This window comes from Chaetodon trifascialis, chromosome 22 (assembly GCF_039877785.1).
Source record: "Chaetodon trifascialis isolate fChaTrf1 chromosome 22, fChaTrf1.hap1, whole genome shotgun sequence".
NCBI lineage: Eukaryota > Metazoa > Chordata > Actinopteri > Chaetodontiformes > Chaetodontidae > Chaetodon > Chaetodon trifascialis.
In genome coordinates, this window is record NC_092077.1 from 16,110,641 (window position 1) to 16,126,253 (window position 15,613).

At 41.5% G+C, this 15,613-nt stretch overlaps 2 protein-coding genes across 2 annotated transcripts in view; one reads left to right on the top strand and one right to left on the bottom strand.

The window, feature by feature from the left end:
* The first annotated feature begins 5,374 nt into the window (after positions 1-5,374).
* cd36 (CD36 molecule (CD36 blood group)) lies at positions 5,375-11,584 on the top strand. The gene is made up of 12 exons (XM_070992027.1): positions 5,375-5,647; positions 5,966-6,123; positions 6,251-6,395; positions 8,089-8,226; positions 8,866-8,957; positions 9,064-9,113; positions 9,224-9,293; positions 9,510-9,694; positions 9,802-9,920; positions 10,012-10,085; positions 10,847-10,901; positions 11,002-11,584. Exons 1-12 carry the CDS (start codon positions 5,525-5,527, stop codon positions 11,176-11,178), a joined length of 1,386 nt encoding a protein of 461 aa, XP_070848128.1. The 5' UTR covers positions 5,375-5,524; the 3' UTR covers positions 11,179-11,584.
* A 228-nt stretch (positions 11,585-11,812) lies between these two features.
* The window catches only part of sema3c (sema domain, immunoglobulin domain (Ig), short basic domain, secreted, (semaphorin) 3C), a 36,649-nt gene continuing 32,848 nt past the window's right edge, over positions 11,813-15,613 (bottom strand). Inside the window, exons 17-18 of the mRNA XM_070992190.1 lie at positions 14,972-15,102; positions 11,813-14,033 (exon numbers count right to left, since the gene is read on the bottom strand). Of these exons, the coding sequence (XP_070848291.1) occupies positions 13,608-14,033; positions 14,972-15,102 (557 nt within the window). The 3' untranslated portion in view covers positions 11,813-13,607. The remainder of the gene's footprint in view (positions 14,034-14,971; positions 15,103-15,613) is intronic.

The following is a 15,613-nucleotide window of genomic DNA, read 5'->3' on the forward strand; positions in this document are numbered from 1 at the left end:
GGAGGGAGATGCGAGGCGTGTTCCGCCAGCAACAATCACACTTCCGGTCTGATTCTTCATAATAAAGGTGGGGGGGGGAACAACCCACAAACATTCTCAATATTTTTTGTGGTATTAACTGTTTTCTGGTTCAATGTTCTATAGTATATACTCTGAAAGCATTTCTTCTCTCAAACAGAGAAAATGTTGACTACACTGTACATTGCAGTGTACACCACACAGGAAATCTTTGTCAATGCCCAGAATATATATATAAAATACCCCACGCAGAGCTTTAGAATAGCAGCACACTAATATGTAAGCAGCTTTAAAAAAACAAACAAAATTACAACAGGTCAAATACTGCCAGAACTAGTTGAAATAAAATGTACAGTGTAAAGTGTATTTGTCCTCCTCTTGGTCTTATTTTCAGCCCCATTAACAATCAAAGATACAGCGATATTGTGCTGTCTACATTTGTTTAAACTGTACCTGTGAAGTATTGCTGACTTGGACAGCCTGGTATTTCGTGATCAAACAAAATTGTTTCATTACTGCTGAATTACAGGCCTGCATGGATACTGTATGTAATACATGCTGCTAAATTATATGTACTTATAATCAAGAACTGCGTTTTCAATTAATGATTATCAGTCTATTATGTGCAGTTCTTGCGGGAAAAAATGTCACATATACGTGTATTTTTCAACAGGTTTCTGATATCAAACATGAACCTGAGCTTGAACGTATTAGTCTGACGCCTTTATTTTGAAGGTAGACGCCTGAACCGGAAACTTCTTGACACGGAACGCATTTTAAACCTGCACACCCTTAGCTTGACTCATGCCACCCAAATTAAAGTTCTTACAATTTACACATTAAAGACTATATAATATGACTTTTATTTTGATATACAATAACAGGCTAATTATGTTCCTTTTGAGTATCAATGACCACAGTTCAATTAAATTTCTTAAAGACCTATATTAAAATATATACAATATATTCTTTATATATTCATAGACACATATTAGCACTTCTTTGATCATATTACCTTCATTAACAGTTTAGGCTATACTATAACTGTGTAGTCGACATTTCTAGCATGTATTGTTGCCTTGGGGACTAAACCTCTAGCCATGGCAGTCTACTTTCCCCTGTGTACATGGCCATTGTTTGTGGTTTAAATAATTTAGTCTGATGGACAAAGTCAAGTGAGAGTCGTCAAAGTCAGCAGTCAGTCTAAAGGTTGGTGACGTTCCCTTCCAAATTTTCCACACAAATCCCCACGGTGTAAACATCCCTGCCTTTCCATGTCATTTTCATTTCAAATGTGGCTTTCTGGGAGTACATACATGCAAATCTGTGGTGCTGACCTTTCCGTTCTAGTCCTACGCTGGCTGGAGGTTTCCCTCTGTCATCCTGGCCCACTCCAGGTTTGAGATGACAAGAGCCACAGGGTGTATCCCGTAGGCAAAAAACGTTATGTCATTTCATGCAACACAGAAAATTCCTTGGACACGGAGTACATTCATGGTCTGTGAAATGGAGAGTGTCATAAAAGATTTATGCCCATGTATACCTGTGCTTATATTCACTTATGAAATACCTATGCTATATAATACGTACTGATTCTGCTCTCCTCTGTAGACTGTACATTTATTTTTACGAGACACCATAGGTGTGCAATATACATTATGCAAGAGGAAACTTCAGTTTCTGGATTTCTATGCGCTGCAGTTACTGTTTCATTTATTTATTCGATCATATAAATAAATAAATAAACCGTGAAAAAAAAGATGGCACACAGTCTTTAGTTCATTCCAGATGAATTCGAAAGAACAGGTTCGTTAAACACAAATTTCCCTCGTTAGAGCAGGGATAAAAGAAAGAGTTTAATTTTGCAAACACAGCTTTTTAAACGTCTTAAAACCCAGACTAAAAATCATAATTAAACATTTTAAATGGCAGATTAATCATTGGAAAATGATTAATCCTGTTTTAAAAGAAGCTGGCACAGGTCTGTCTTTTTCACTTGATGGGAGAAGGTGACAACAAACAGGAAACTGTGGTACTAATGTCTCACCAGCTGACCAGTGGATTGCCTGTAGAGGGATGGCAGAGACATGCAGTACTGATATTCCTCTAGTTTCAGAATACTTCATGTCTTTTTTGTGTTGCCAAACTCCAAATATGGTATCTCAACAATAGGCCAAAAGACTTGGTTAGGTGGTGTCTTCGATGGGTGCCTATAAAAAAGAAGCACACACAATATTTTGGAAAGCAAACAACAACAAACTGAATCTGAGCCGATCCAAGATCAACATTAAATCCAGGTGAGATTCAGACTGCTGTGAGGAGAACGTTTGCTTGAATAGACAGTGACAGGTCTTGGCAGAGACTCAGTGGGTTGAACCACACAGGAAGGCAGTGAGCGGAGAGGGAATGGTGGTGCTGCCCTCCAGTGGTGATAAGATGTCACTTCACAGCGCCGTACAGCAGTGTGCTGCACATGGGCAGGAGATACTGTACGTTCAGGCCTGCAGCACAGCACCTTAGGGGGGCACTGCAGGGTTTTACACGCAGGGATGAGTTTGGACACACCCTGGAAGTCAAGCAGTTGTATAATGTCTTTTGTTGTTTTGTCCCCATCAGAGGTATGATGATGATGATGATGATGATGATGATGATGATGTGCGTTGCCTCACACTGCTGCAATTTCATGCATTCTACGTCATCTGTTTTTACCTACATTTTATTATTTTATTCTGTGCTTTTATGCATTGCCTTTATTTCTATTTTCATCCTTATCATTATCAAGAGGGTTTTATTCTCCATCTTATTTTACATTCACTTATTAAATCTTTTTTTGTGTCTTTTTTATGTAAGCAGCAATTCCTGTATGAAAGGTGGTAAAAAAATGAAGTTAACTATTATTACACTTGCACAAATTTTTTTTTTTTTGCTGTTTTTTGCTGTAAATACTGTTTCTATACTTAGTTCTATTGTATTTCTATTATATGATATTATATAATATGTATTATATATTATTATACATATTATATAACTGTATCTAGTTTTACTTAGTTATATTTTTATTTTTTAATTCCTGTTTTTATTTTTTGTTACTTATTCTAAATAATTGCGTAAAGATCCTGTGTTTGCTGTATGTTTAATTGCTACTGCAACAAAATAATCTCCCAAATTGGGATCAATAAAAAAAACGTCTAAGTTTAAGTCTAAGTCAAAATCCATTTGCCAGGGATTACCACAGATCCCAGGTTGTTCCTTTGAATCTTTTTTTTTTTCATAGAGTTAAAAACTATGCAGGATCTCATGAGTGAATCAAGGATTAGAGAATGATTGGTACAACAGACACTTTGCTGAGCAGAATAATCGATTTTTTACTGTTGATTTTCTGGCATCCTAGCCCGTTAATCATCTTGGACCCTGTCGGATTTATGTTGGCCCACGGAGCCCCAGGTTGGGAATCAGTGCACCACACCATGAATAGCTGTTTGAGAAGGATTCAGAATAAAAATGAAGTTTGGTTGGGTCAAGTTAAGGTTTGTAGTGATTGGAACTATAACAGTATTGAGACTATATCTGAGTTCCTGGTGGCTAGCTTAGTTAGCTGGAAAGTTTCCTGTCAGGCAGTATGCAGCCAAGCACAAAAGGTAATGCACAGGGTAATTTGTGTTAACTTTCATGAGGCTTAGCATGTTTTTCATCTACAGGCAGTTCGCTTGGTTAGCAGGGAAATGTCCCAGAAGTCAGCTACCGCAGCTAATGCAAGGGGCTAATTTTTGTGGGAATTTACAGACAAGAATTTGAAATGATTTCATGTTAAACTGAAGTTAATCTAAAAAATCTTTTGGACGTTCATGTTGCTTGCTGGAACAATTTCAAAACAGCAACGATGGAAATGCTGAAGTGTTTTTTTCTGCTTCGAGTCTATTTTACACTGCAGCAATTTCATCTGTTTTTACTGTTTATTATTTTATTCAGTGCTTTTATGCATTGCCTTTATTTCTATTATCATTATCAAGTGGGTTTTATTCTCCATCTTATTTTACATTCACTTATTAAATCTTTCTTTTTTTATGTCCATTCTGTCTTTTTGCACTTTGAGCAGCAATTCCTGTGTGAAAGGTGGTAAACAAATAAAGTTAACTATTATTATTAAGCAGAAAACCTGTGTTACAGACTTGGGGTGTGGATTTTGTAAGATACTTGCATTTACCAGGGAGGGTGTGAGGAAGTCACTATTCATTTGCATTACAGTATGTAGTATATAGTAGAATCCAGCATTTTGGAGCTTGACCCACTGGGACTGAATGCAGGTATGCTAGCTAAACCTCACTGAAATGATTGTGGCGTAGCATGCAAGCATGTATGTATGTATGTGATTTTTGTGTGGAGGAAGGGACAGACAGCAGGCAGCAGAACGGGAAAATGACAAGTATTGCGAAACCTCTTAACACATGCACTGACATTCTTTCAGAGTCCGGTTTGTTGCTTTATAATTTCATCAAAGACAGGCTGTTTCCATCTGTCACAATGTGCAGTTGTTGTCCTGTATGCTTGAATCCATGAACTAGTGTAACATGGAAATCATTTACTGTTTATCGCAGCCATGAATCAAGATAAGCATGTCGAAGTAGGTCTAAGAGAGATAAAGAGCAATTAATTTTAATATCCCTCATGAAACTACATGAGCACAAGTACAGATAAGCTTCTTCTTCTTCTTTTTTTGAAACACTCTGCACAATGAGAATATTCTTAATAATTTAGATGTTCCTCCTTTTCTGTCTCTGGTAAGCTTGTAGCAGGGATGAGCACCAATTGGTGAGGGAGATGAACAAGATAGAGAAGATAAGAAACAGAACAGGAAGGGAAATGTCTATGAAAGAACGAAAGAATGAAAGAATGAAATGTCTATGAAAGAACGAAAGAATGAAAGAATGAAATGTCTATGAAAGAACGAAAGAATGAAAGAATGAAATGTCTATGAATTTGTTATCATCCAGATCATTAGATCATATCTAGAGCTGATATCTCACATCCAGATAAATCCGGAGTCGAGTCTATGCAGAGTGCAGCTGGCTTCATCTAACTATTATTAGAATATAACAAAATGGCTTGACTGAGGGATCAGAGATGAACTTTCATGAACTACTTCTCTCCTCCTCTTTCAACCTTTCTCCTCCGTCTATTGTACCTGTTATCTCTTGGACAAATAGTGCTGACTGATACTCGGGGAGACATCTCTCAGTTGAACCTTAAACCTTTCTTTTATATAACTCCATTTATAGGAGGTCCCCCGGCACCTCCCAGAGGAATCGGTACCTTTACCTGGCCTCAGCTCCTGTCATGGTACAGCCTGCCTGTGCTGCTGCTGCTGCTGCCAGGACACAAACACACACAAGCTGCACACACAAGCACACACACACACCACAAACACAGAGACAGAAGGAGAACAGGCTGCCAGGCAGGCGTTCAGACAGGCAGACATTCGGTTGGACAGAGGGAAACGCGCACCACCATGGGCTGCTGTAACAGAAGGTGCGGGCTGATAGCCGGAGCTGTGTTTGGGGCGTTGGTAGCCATCCTGGGAGGCATCCTTATCCCGGTGGGGAACAGCATCGTTGAAGAGACAGTGAATAAGGTACGGTGCTCAGTTTCACCTTTGGGCTGGAGGACACGGAGGGACAGAGGGTGCAAATGTGAGCGTATAGAGAGATCAAGGTGAACCAGGAGAAACGAGAGCCGTGAACGTGGGAGAGCTGCTTCAACAACAGGCTGTGCAGGAAGGCAGTCTTGCCTTGTTTTCATCCATCAGATGATCAGCATCTGTGATTTCTTTGAACCGGTTCAGACATTTTTTCTGCCAGAGCATCCATTTCATGTATCAGCGGGGTAGCTGGCCTGCTGGCAGTCTTGAGGCATGTTATAAATAGACTGTCTGTGTTTCTGCTGGGTTTAGGAAGCCGTCATTGAGAATGGGACGACAGCTTATGACAACTGGGTGTCCGTGGGGGCCCCGATGTACAGGGAGTTCTATTTCTTTGATGTACAAAACCCAGAGGAAATTGTAAATGGGTCAGTACCTGTGGTAAAGGAAAAAGGACCTTACACGTACAGGTAAGGCTGATTCATTTACCTCTTTTGTATGATTTTGATGACAGGCTTCAGAGCATTCATCACAATTATCTGATGACCTCTTTTCAAATAAAATTAAACACCTAACTAAGAGTCTCTCCTTCTTCAGGGTTCGGTATCTTCCCAAAGACAACATTGAACCCCACCCAAATCACACTGTCTCATACCGGTTGCCTCTGGGTGCCATCTTTGAGCCATCTAGGTCAGTGGGATCAGAGGACGACATTGTCACCACCCTCAACCTGTTTCTAGTTGTAAGTGAGCATCACCCCGCTGTGCGGTGCTTTCTGACTTGACTCTACTGTTAATAGTGACTGTACCTCTGCTTCAAAGCCAAGAAAAGCTCTGCCAATTCAAGCTGTGCTGCCCTGTGCTTTGGTCTGCAACCCCTCATTTTAGTGGTGGTTCCCAACCTTTTTTTTGGCTTGTGACCCTGTGACAGGCTGTTTGTGAGCTGTGACTTTAACCACAGATCCCAGGTTGTTCCTTTGAATCTTTTTTTTTCATAGAGTTAAAAACTATGCAGGATTTCACGAGTGAATCAAGGATTAGAGAATGATTGGTACAACAGACACTTTGCTGAGCAGAATCATCGATTTTTACTGTTGATTTTCTGGCATCCTAGCCCGTTAATCATCTTGGACCCCATCAGATTTATGTTGGCCCATGGAGGCCCAGGTTGGGAATCAGTGCACCACACCATGAATAGCTGTTTGAGAAGAAGGACTCAGAATAAAAATGAAGTTTGGTTGGGTCAAGTTAAGGTTTATAGTGATTGGAACTATAACAGTATTGAGACTATATCTGAGTTCCTGGTGGCTAGCTTAGTTAGCCGGAAAGTTTCCTGTCAGGCAGTATGCAGCCAAGCACAAAAGGTAATGCACAGGGTAATTTGTGTTAACTTTCATGAGGCTTAGCATGTTTTTCATCTACAGGCAGCTCGCTTGGTTAGCAGGGAAATGTCCCAGAAGTCAGCTACCGCAGCTAATGCAAGGGGCTAATTTTTGTGGGAATTAACAGACAAGAGTTTAAAATGATTTCATGATGGAAATGCACCGGCGCAGTGCCTCTCAGGTGTAACCTCGACCTGAAGTGTTTTTTTATGCTTAAGTCTATTTATTCGACAATATGTGTGTAATGCGAGGGTGATGCCCAATAAAAAGGCACTGAGTAAATACAGTGTGTAGCAGAGTATAGACTAGGATCATCATCTAGATCATCAGAGAGAGCACACACATGCACATACACGCTTCTTTTACACTATGTTTGCTGAAAGCTGAAGCTTTGTAACGTGGGTTAAAATATGAAAATTGCCTTCTTCACTGTCAGTCCTGTCACTGTCAGTCATGCAGTGTGCATCAGTATCGGTGGACAAATAGATTAGGAGGAAAGGAAAGCACACACTGTACACACAGTTTGGCGGCTCCTTTGAATTATAGTATAACACGTCCAAGAACAGTCAATAAAGTAGGTTTGCAAATAAGGCTGATTGGTCCAGTGTGAGATTAGCTGTGGACAAACACACACAACCAAACGCATGATCTCCACCAGGCGTAAGCCTGTAGTACGAACTCATATTACAGCTTGATAACCAGCTCTTTGGTGACTGGTGGTATATGACTTGAGGCGGATATTAACAATGCTGTCTGGAAACACTTGTGTGAGTATATAATTAAATATTGTCAGTTTGTTTATGGGTACAATGTATATTGTTTTCAAACCTTATATAAGGCTCAAATGACGAGTGTTAGCATCTCCAATGAGAGTGTACTTCTGAGCAGTTATGTAGTATAACAGTCATAAAAAAAAGTTTATTTTCCTTATCTTTTATCCTTATGGCACAGCAGTTGTGTGCACAGCAGTTCTGCATGTTTATCGTGAGGAACAATACTGTTCCTGTTTATAATTTATAATTACTTTATAATCCTGTTTTTTTTTTCTCCCCAGGGAGGCTTGTCAACGCTTGAAGGCATGGCATGGCTTCCGGGTTTAAACAAAGCCCCCCTGTTCCAGCGCCGTACGGTCAAGAAATTGCTTTGGGGTTACAGATCCGGCAGTGATGTGGAAATTGGCCTATTTTCACCTGTGAGTAAACAGATATTATGGCCTTGCGTTTAGACATAATAGACACACAGGATCTACTCATTAATTTCCATAATTGTAATGGGTGTGTTTCAGACCCAAACGCAGCACCGGAGATTTCTGATGTTGACTTTAATTACAGAATGGACGAACCACAATACTGTCCACAGTCTAGCTTCAATGTAAAGTCTCTCGGTATATTAGACTTTGCAGGGTGTCCAATGAGCAAATGAATATCACTCAGTTAATGTGGATTCAAAGTCTCTTGACACGATTGGCGAAGCAAACATCAAATGATCAAACAAATGACAAAGAAGCGACAAAACTCTTCGCCAGACACAGAAGGCTGAGGGATTTACCAGGGAACAGGAGAACAGACCGCCACAGGCAGGCAGGTTTGGCACTAAGAGATCAGGCCAATGTCGAAAGCTGGAGAGTCTCACATGGACTCAAAGAACAATCTGGCAATGAGTGTGTGAGAGCATCTTAAATACTGGGCTGACTGGGAATGAGGAGCAGGTGAGTGGACAGGTGTAAGTGGCTGAGCAGGTGAATAGATGAAAGCAATGGCAGCAGGGAAGAGACTGAAGGCACTGCGATGATAATTTCATCAGCTTTTCAAATAAAATGTATTTCTCCTAGTACAATGGTACCTATGATGGCAACTACACAATCTTCACTGGAAAGGATGACATCTCTAAAGTGGGAATGATTTACAAGTACAAGGGTGAGAGGTGAGTCTGATTATGAATAAAGCGAAGTGTTTGTCTTTCATTGTGATATTTTAGGATGCTAAGTCAAATCATGCATCAATCTAATAAATGTCATTCTGACCAACAGGAGTTTAAGTTTCTGGAACAACACATACTGTGACATGATCAACGGGACAGGTGTGGCTCATGACTTCTTTTTCTGAACCCCCTTCTTATGATTCACATCTGCATCTCTAAATGCACACGAGCCTCCTTTCTGAGCTGATCTCTTCGCCCCTATTTCTCAGATGCCTCATCATTCACTCCCTTTGTGGACAAGACGAAGCCTCTCTATTTCTTCTCATCAGACATCTGCAGGTATGTTATTCTGTGAGAGGGGTGTTTCGAACAGTAAGTGGGCCAGTGTCCATGGACTCTCCTCTCAGTAACCACTAGAGGTCAGAGCCATCCAATACCAAAACTGTGGTCGTGCACTGGCATTATTTTCTGCATATAATGCCAGAGATTGGTGGGTACATGAAGGGCAGTTGCTGGAAGACTTTTGAACTAAACTTTGTGTTGTTTTGTCTTCAGGTCTGTGTCAGCTGATTATACAGAGAGTCTGGATCTGTTAGGGATTGAAGTATACCGCTTCAGCCTGATGCCAAAAATCCTGGCTGCCCCTGTGGAGAACCCAGAAAATTACTGTTTCTGCAAAGATGAGAAGGTCTACAGGAACTACACCCTGGGTGGAGTAATGGACATCAGCCCCTGTGAAGGTTTGCCATTGTAATCCAGAATCAAGAGGACGTCAGTGCACCTCAGAACTTTCTTCAGCTGTTTCATCTTAATTTGAAATGCCTTTGCTTCTTTGCCATCTAAACAGGCAGACCTGTCTACATCTCTCTGCCACACTTCCTTCATGGCAGTGCGTCTCTGCGAGAGGACGTGCAGGGTCTTAATCCCATCGAGGCGAAGCATTCCACCTTCCTGGATGTGGAACCTGTAAGAGCTAGTGAAGTTTTACTTTTGTGATGTTTGACTTGTTAGGGGCAGCAACTCTGATGCTGAGTTTTTGTGGTATTTTTTCTGTCAGACGACCGGGTTCACCTTGAGGTTTGCCAAGAGACTTCAAGTGAATATGATGTATAAATCATCAAAAAAGATCCCGTAAGTCGTACTACACCTTTTTGAAATGAAAAAATTCTGGTAAATATACTTTCTTGATGAGAGTTAGACAAGAAAACTGAGACCACTCTTGTGTTTGCATGGTAAATGTAAAGCTGGTTATCTCAGCTTAGCATAAAGACTGAGAGCAGGGGGGAACAGCTAACCTGGCTCTGTTCAGAAGCAACATAATCTGCCATCTAAAGCCTCTAAAACTCACTGATTAACATGTTATATCTTGTTGATTAACATGTTACATCTTGTTGGTTAACATGTTATGTTAACATGTTAGAAAAAGCGGTAAAAAAAAAAATAAAAAAAGTTTTTTCAAAACATCTTTTCAGTTTTATTGGACTGCTAAACTAACCGCTAAGCTAACTTGCTTTGTATTTCTGTTTTATTTGTACAGATTATACTACTACTACTATTATACTCATGCTATATATAAAGAGGCAAATTTTGTTCACCTTTGAAAAAAGCCAGCTGTTTCCAGTCTTTATGCTAAGCTAAGCTAACCAGCTGTTGGCTGTGGCTTCAAATTTACCGCCCAGATATGAGTGATATTAATCTTCTTATGTAACTCTCGGCTTCAAACTGAATTCAGTGTTAAAATGAAAGCAAATCAGCAGTGAAATTGTCGCTGTTCACCTTTGTTGCACCTGCATTTCCTGTCTGTACCTCTACTGTCAAATGAAGGCATAAAAAAGCGATGCTTGAGACAACACCGTGCACTGAATGCCAACTAATGAGCTCTTTCCCCGCAGGGCGTTAAACAAAGTCAGGGATTATACCATATTCCCTATTCTTTGGGTGAATGAGGTAAGATGGAGCCCTGCAGTAGCAAAGTGTAAACAGTCTGTTTGCTTGGGATGCATGATAATGACACTCTCTCATTCTCTGCCTTCATCGATGTAACCAGATGGCCTCAATGGATGACGAAACAGCAGAAATGTTAAAGAAGGAGCTCTTCTCCCGTATCGAGATATTGGATATAGTCCAGAAGGTGCTGCTGGGCGTAGGCGTGTCCGTCTTCGCCCTGTGTCTCATTGGCTACTGCGTGGTGAGGAGGAGAGACAGCCAGAGCAAGATCGCATGAATGAATCATGCAGAGGTGTCTGCTGTGCGCAGTGCATTTCAGCTGCTGTGGGAAATCATACCTTTTGATATACGTAGACTTGCACTTTGTAATCTCAGTGTTATTATCTCACACCTTCTTTGTTACCGGGGGAGGGGGAATACTGTGACTGTGAAGCTCAAGAGCTGAATTCCTTGCCAAGTATTGTTTTAATCGCAAACACTGTAACATTAAATCAATCAGGGATCAGAGGGAGATCAGATGGAGGCTCCTCTTGGCTGTCAGGGTATCAATCTGCACAGAGGAGAGACGAGTTTGCTTGACATTCTGTGAAGGAAATGTACATGAATCTAATCTTACGCAAATGTTCATATCCTATGCTGAAATAATGCCTTCAAGATGAATAAAAATTTAAAAGGAGTTAGTCACTGGGTGTCTTATTCCTAGTAATGGGTTGTTCAGAACTGGTCTACACCCCCCTTGGTCCAAAATACAGCAGAGACGTCATACAGTTGCATGATGTGCCCCACTGTGGAGTCGATTAAATAGACAGAGGGATGATGTATTGCTCATTAACAGGAGGAGAAAGTTCACATTTTGAAAAATCATACTAATTAAAACGTCTGGCAATAAAATGCATGATCTTTCTGCAAGACTGGGATTCATCTGAACAGATTTATTCAGGCTATCACGACATTAATAAATAGAAATACACGTTTCATAACACGGAAATTACACTGAGTTGAAACTGACGTGATGCTGGTCGCACAGTTTTATTAAACGTGGAGCAGAGATCTGTATGATTGGAAGTACAGCTCGAAAGTCTTTTCTCAAAATGAAAGTAATACCGTAGTATATCTCTGCAATTTGCAGATACAGTCATAGTTGGTGAAATACGATGAAATTATATACACAATGAAAACACATTTTCACAAAACTGGGCACCACATTAAATTAAAAGGATGAAATGAACACAAAATACTCTGTACACAAGCAACAAATAATCTATCTACATTAACTACGCTTCTGAAAAAAAAAGAAAGTCTATTCACAAATGTCAAATATCTCACTGATAACTGAATTAAAAGCATGTCCACTCTGTCATAGACAGCGTGGAAAATGTGGATCCAGAGAAGGATACTGTCACGTTTCAGCATCGACTGTACCGTATAACGTAAACTCCATATTTCCTGGTTTTGCTAAAATGAGCCTCTCTGCCAATTTGATTACTCAGCTCTAATCCAGGCACGGATTAAGACACTTCTACGTTACTCATGGATTTCTATAAACATGCTTCTGTGCTGGAAACGAGAGACGTATGATACGATATGCACACTCTCTTACATGATGTACGTCTGAGTAATAGGAATAAATACAGGAGAGATCATGTAAGATGTTTGCAGCTCACACAGACATATTGTACTCAGTATTTTACTGCTTGGCCTTTAAACTTTTTTAAATTTTTAACTTGCAGCATTGTAATGTAAGACTTTCTACGGGAGCTATCGTCTATCAACACATGAGGCTTTTTATTACCCGACATGTCATTTCACTGAACAGAGACAATCTTGTTAGTTTAAAGTAAATATAGACATGTGAGCAGAATCTAATAAAACGCTTGTGTTATACTTAGCGAGGTCACTCACTAGCCGTGTTTCCATCAAGGTGTTTTTATGTGCATTTTAAAGTATTGCTTTGGGAAAAGCAGACGGAAAGGGCAAAATTCGGAAAAGAAACTTACATTTGCTTGAAGTGGTTTTTGCCTTTTAAAAAAAATAGTTAATGTGCATAGCAGGAGATGGAAACACCTTTTTCTTCTTCCACTCTTCTACGTTTATTACAGCCATGTATAATGTCGTCCATACGTCCAAGTTTTGACGAAACTAAGCTTTGCATAACCCAGATGATTCGCTCTGGAAACGCATCTTTCCGCTCGACACCTGAATGGAAACACGGCTACTGTCAAACATGCATCTGTCTCCCTTTTTGTCCCTTTTCAATCACCTCTATTTACTACCATGATCTCAAATGACCTCCTCTTTTGTGGACAACCCCATTCAGAGCTCGTATCCGACCGGTCCAATTTCCCCTCTAATATCTAGAATATGATAAGATCACAGCTGCATCTCACGGTGTATTATCAAAAGCAATATCACCTGAGACCACAGTTTACGAGCGGCACTCACAGCAGGGCCCCTTCAGTTTGTGATGAACGGCTTGTGGGTGCCTGTGAGTGTGTATTAGTGTATGTCACAGCCATCTGGTCACAGTGCCTCATGCAAGAAAGAGAGATATTGCTGGAAAACAACTCCCCGCACCCACCTCCTCGTTTTACTGTGCGTCCACAGTGCAGCTCTGCAGTTTGAGATGAGGGTTGGAAAAATGAGGATCTGGGTATAGAAACAGAGGAAGGTGTGCTTGTCGGTCTCTGCAGCAGCCTGATCCCCGTGTCAGACCTCCGGGAGGTGATTGCGGCGGTTGCGGCTCTTCCTCCGGTCCAGCAGGGGCTTCAGTTTGGCCAGGTCCCCCCTGAGAGGTCCAGGCGGCTGGGGCGGCTGCTGCTGCTGCCTCTGCTGCAGGTTCTGAAGCTCCTTCCTCTCTTTGCAGTACTGCTGCACAGCCAGGCTCTCTGCAGGACTGAAGGCTGCCAACAGGACCTTAGGGTGCAACGAGCTGGCCCAGGCCCACGGCGACTGCTGTTTGTCTGTCAGCATGCTCACCATGGCCTCGCTCAGCACCCGCAGGCGGATCTTGGCGACGGTGCGTTTGAAGCTGTTCTCCGTGGTCAGGCAGTAGTAGAGGCCCTGGTCGGAGAGCTGAACGGAGCGGATGAGGAGGCCGTGCTCCGTGGAGAGGACGCGGTCGCTCAGCTTTACCTGTGGTTGGGTTGTGTCGCAACCCCATTTAAAAATAAATATATATCAGTCTATGTATGCAGTAACTAGAGCACAGACAGGTGAGAAATCAAAGGAGAAAGAAGAATAAATGCTAAATGCAGATTAAAGGGGTCACATAATGTGTGTTCTGGATGAAGATGGACGACATGACAGCTCCTCAAACCTGAAGCCAAAATCAGAAAAAAATAACTTAAAGAAGTCAGAAAGGCAGTCAAAGCGGAGGTGCTGAAAGGAGTTCAAGTCCCTTCATCGCCATCAATTTACAGTAATGAGACTAAAGTCATGCTAACATCCTTAACGCAACACTGTTTAATCCTTTTCTGCTGACTACTTTAAGACCAGCCAGGCCAGAGTTTGGAAAAGACTCCAATGATTACACACCATAAAAGTAAAGTGATTTATTTTAAGGCCAACTTCTATTCTCATGGGGAAATGGCTATAAAACGGCCATTACTCTGAGTCTACTCCAGAGAGGCCAGAGCCAAATCCATAAAAGACTTTTCTTTATCAAGCAGGCGCTCTCCCGGCGCCCAGCTTTATTTAATCTTTCACAGCCTTTCGAAGGGTTAAAGGGTTGTCAAATATTTGTAAAATCCTTCCCCGCTTAGCATCAAGCCATTAGCCAGAGGTCTATATCATGTTTGATCGTTATCGCTGCTCGTTAGGATGCTCCGCCGCCCGTAAGTGTTCACTTTGTCGTTCCACAGGCGTTTGAGAAGGAAAGTCCTTATCAAACAGGTGAGCTCATGATCGCACGACATGTTTGATGTAATATTTAACTGTGCGGGTAAAACATCTGAGCAGCTTCCCATAAATCAGAAAACTCATCTAATCTCTAAAGGATTTTCAGATCCTGTTTTGTCTTGCGAGGGTGGGCTGGGATCTTGAACTCTGAACTCTCTAAATGTCAGACTGACCTCTTTCCTCCTGTCGTTGTCCCTCTGAATAAGCCAGCGAATGGAGGCCTGGGGAGACTTGGGAAGACACTCCAGGAAGGTGGTGTTGTTTTTCACGCTGTACTGCGTCATCTCCACTGCGTTTCTGTAGGCTGTCGCGCGCGCACACACACACACACACATACACACACACACACACACTGGAGTCACCTCAGACGTCACTTGCTGACAGACATAAACCCCACAGATGGACTCAAATCTGCCTCAAGTCCCAACAGTGAGACTGAAATGTTGACACAGCTTACTCCGACACCTGCAGCACAACCAAACTCCACCCAGACTTCATCAGCTTCTACAGACAAACAAAACAACCTCGAATGCGTCGGTCCAGCTCGGTCTCGTCTCATTTAGCGTGTCGTTTTTGTTGCAGCTAAATGGTTCATCACCCTGCTTGCTGTATGACAGGGTGCTGACTAATTAGTGGTAATGGCCATATGGTTGGTTCCCCAAGCTTGTCTTAATTTAGAGACGTAAACTATTCATGGAAATGGAGCACTCAGGGGAGCAAGTCCTATCCTCTCATTAAACTGCACCCTGCCAGTCGACTGTGTGAATTTTCGTGAAGGATGTTGAAGCGTACCTGGACTCGCAAACGAGCACAGA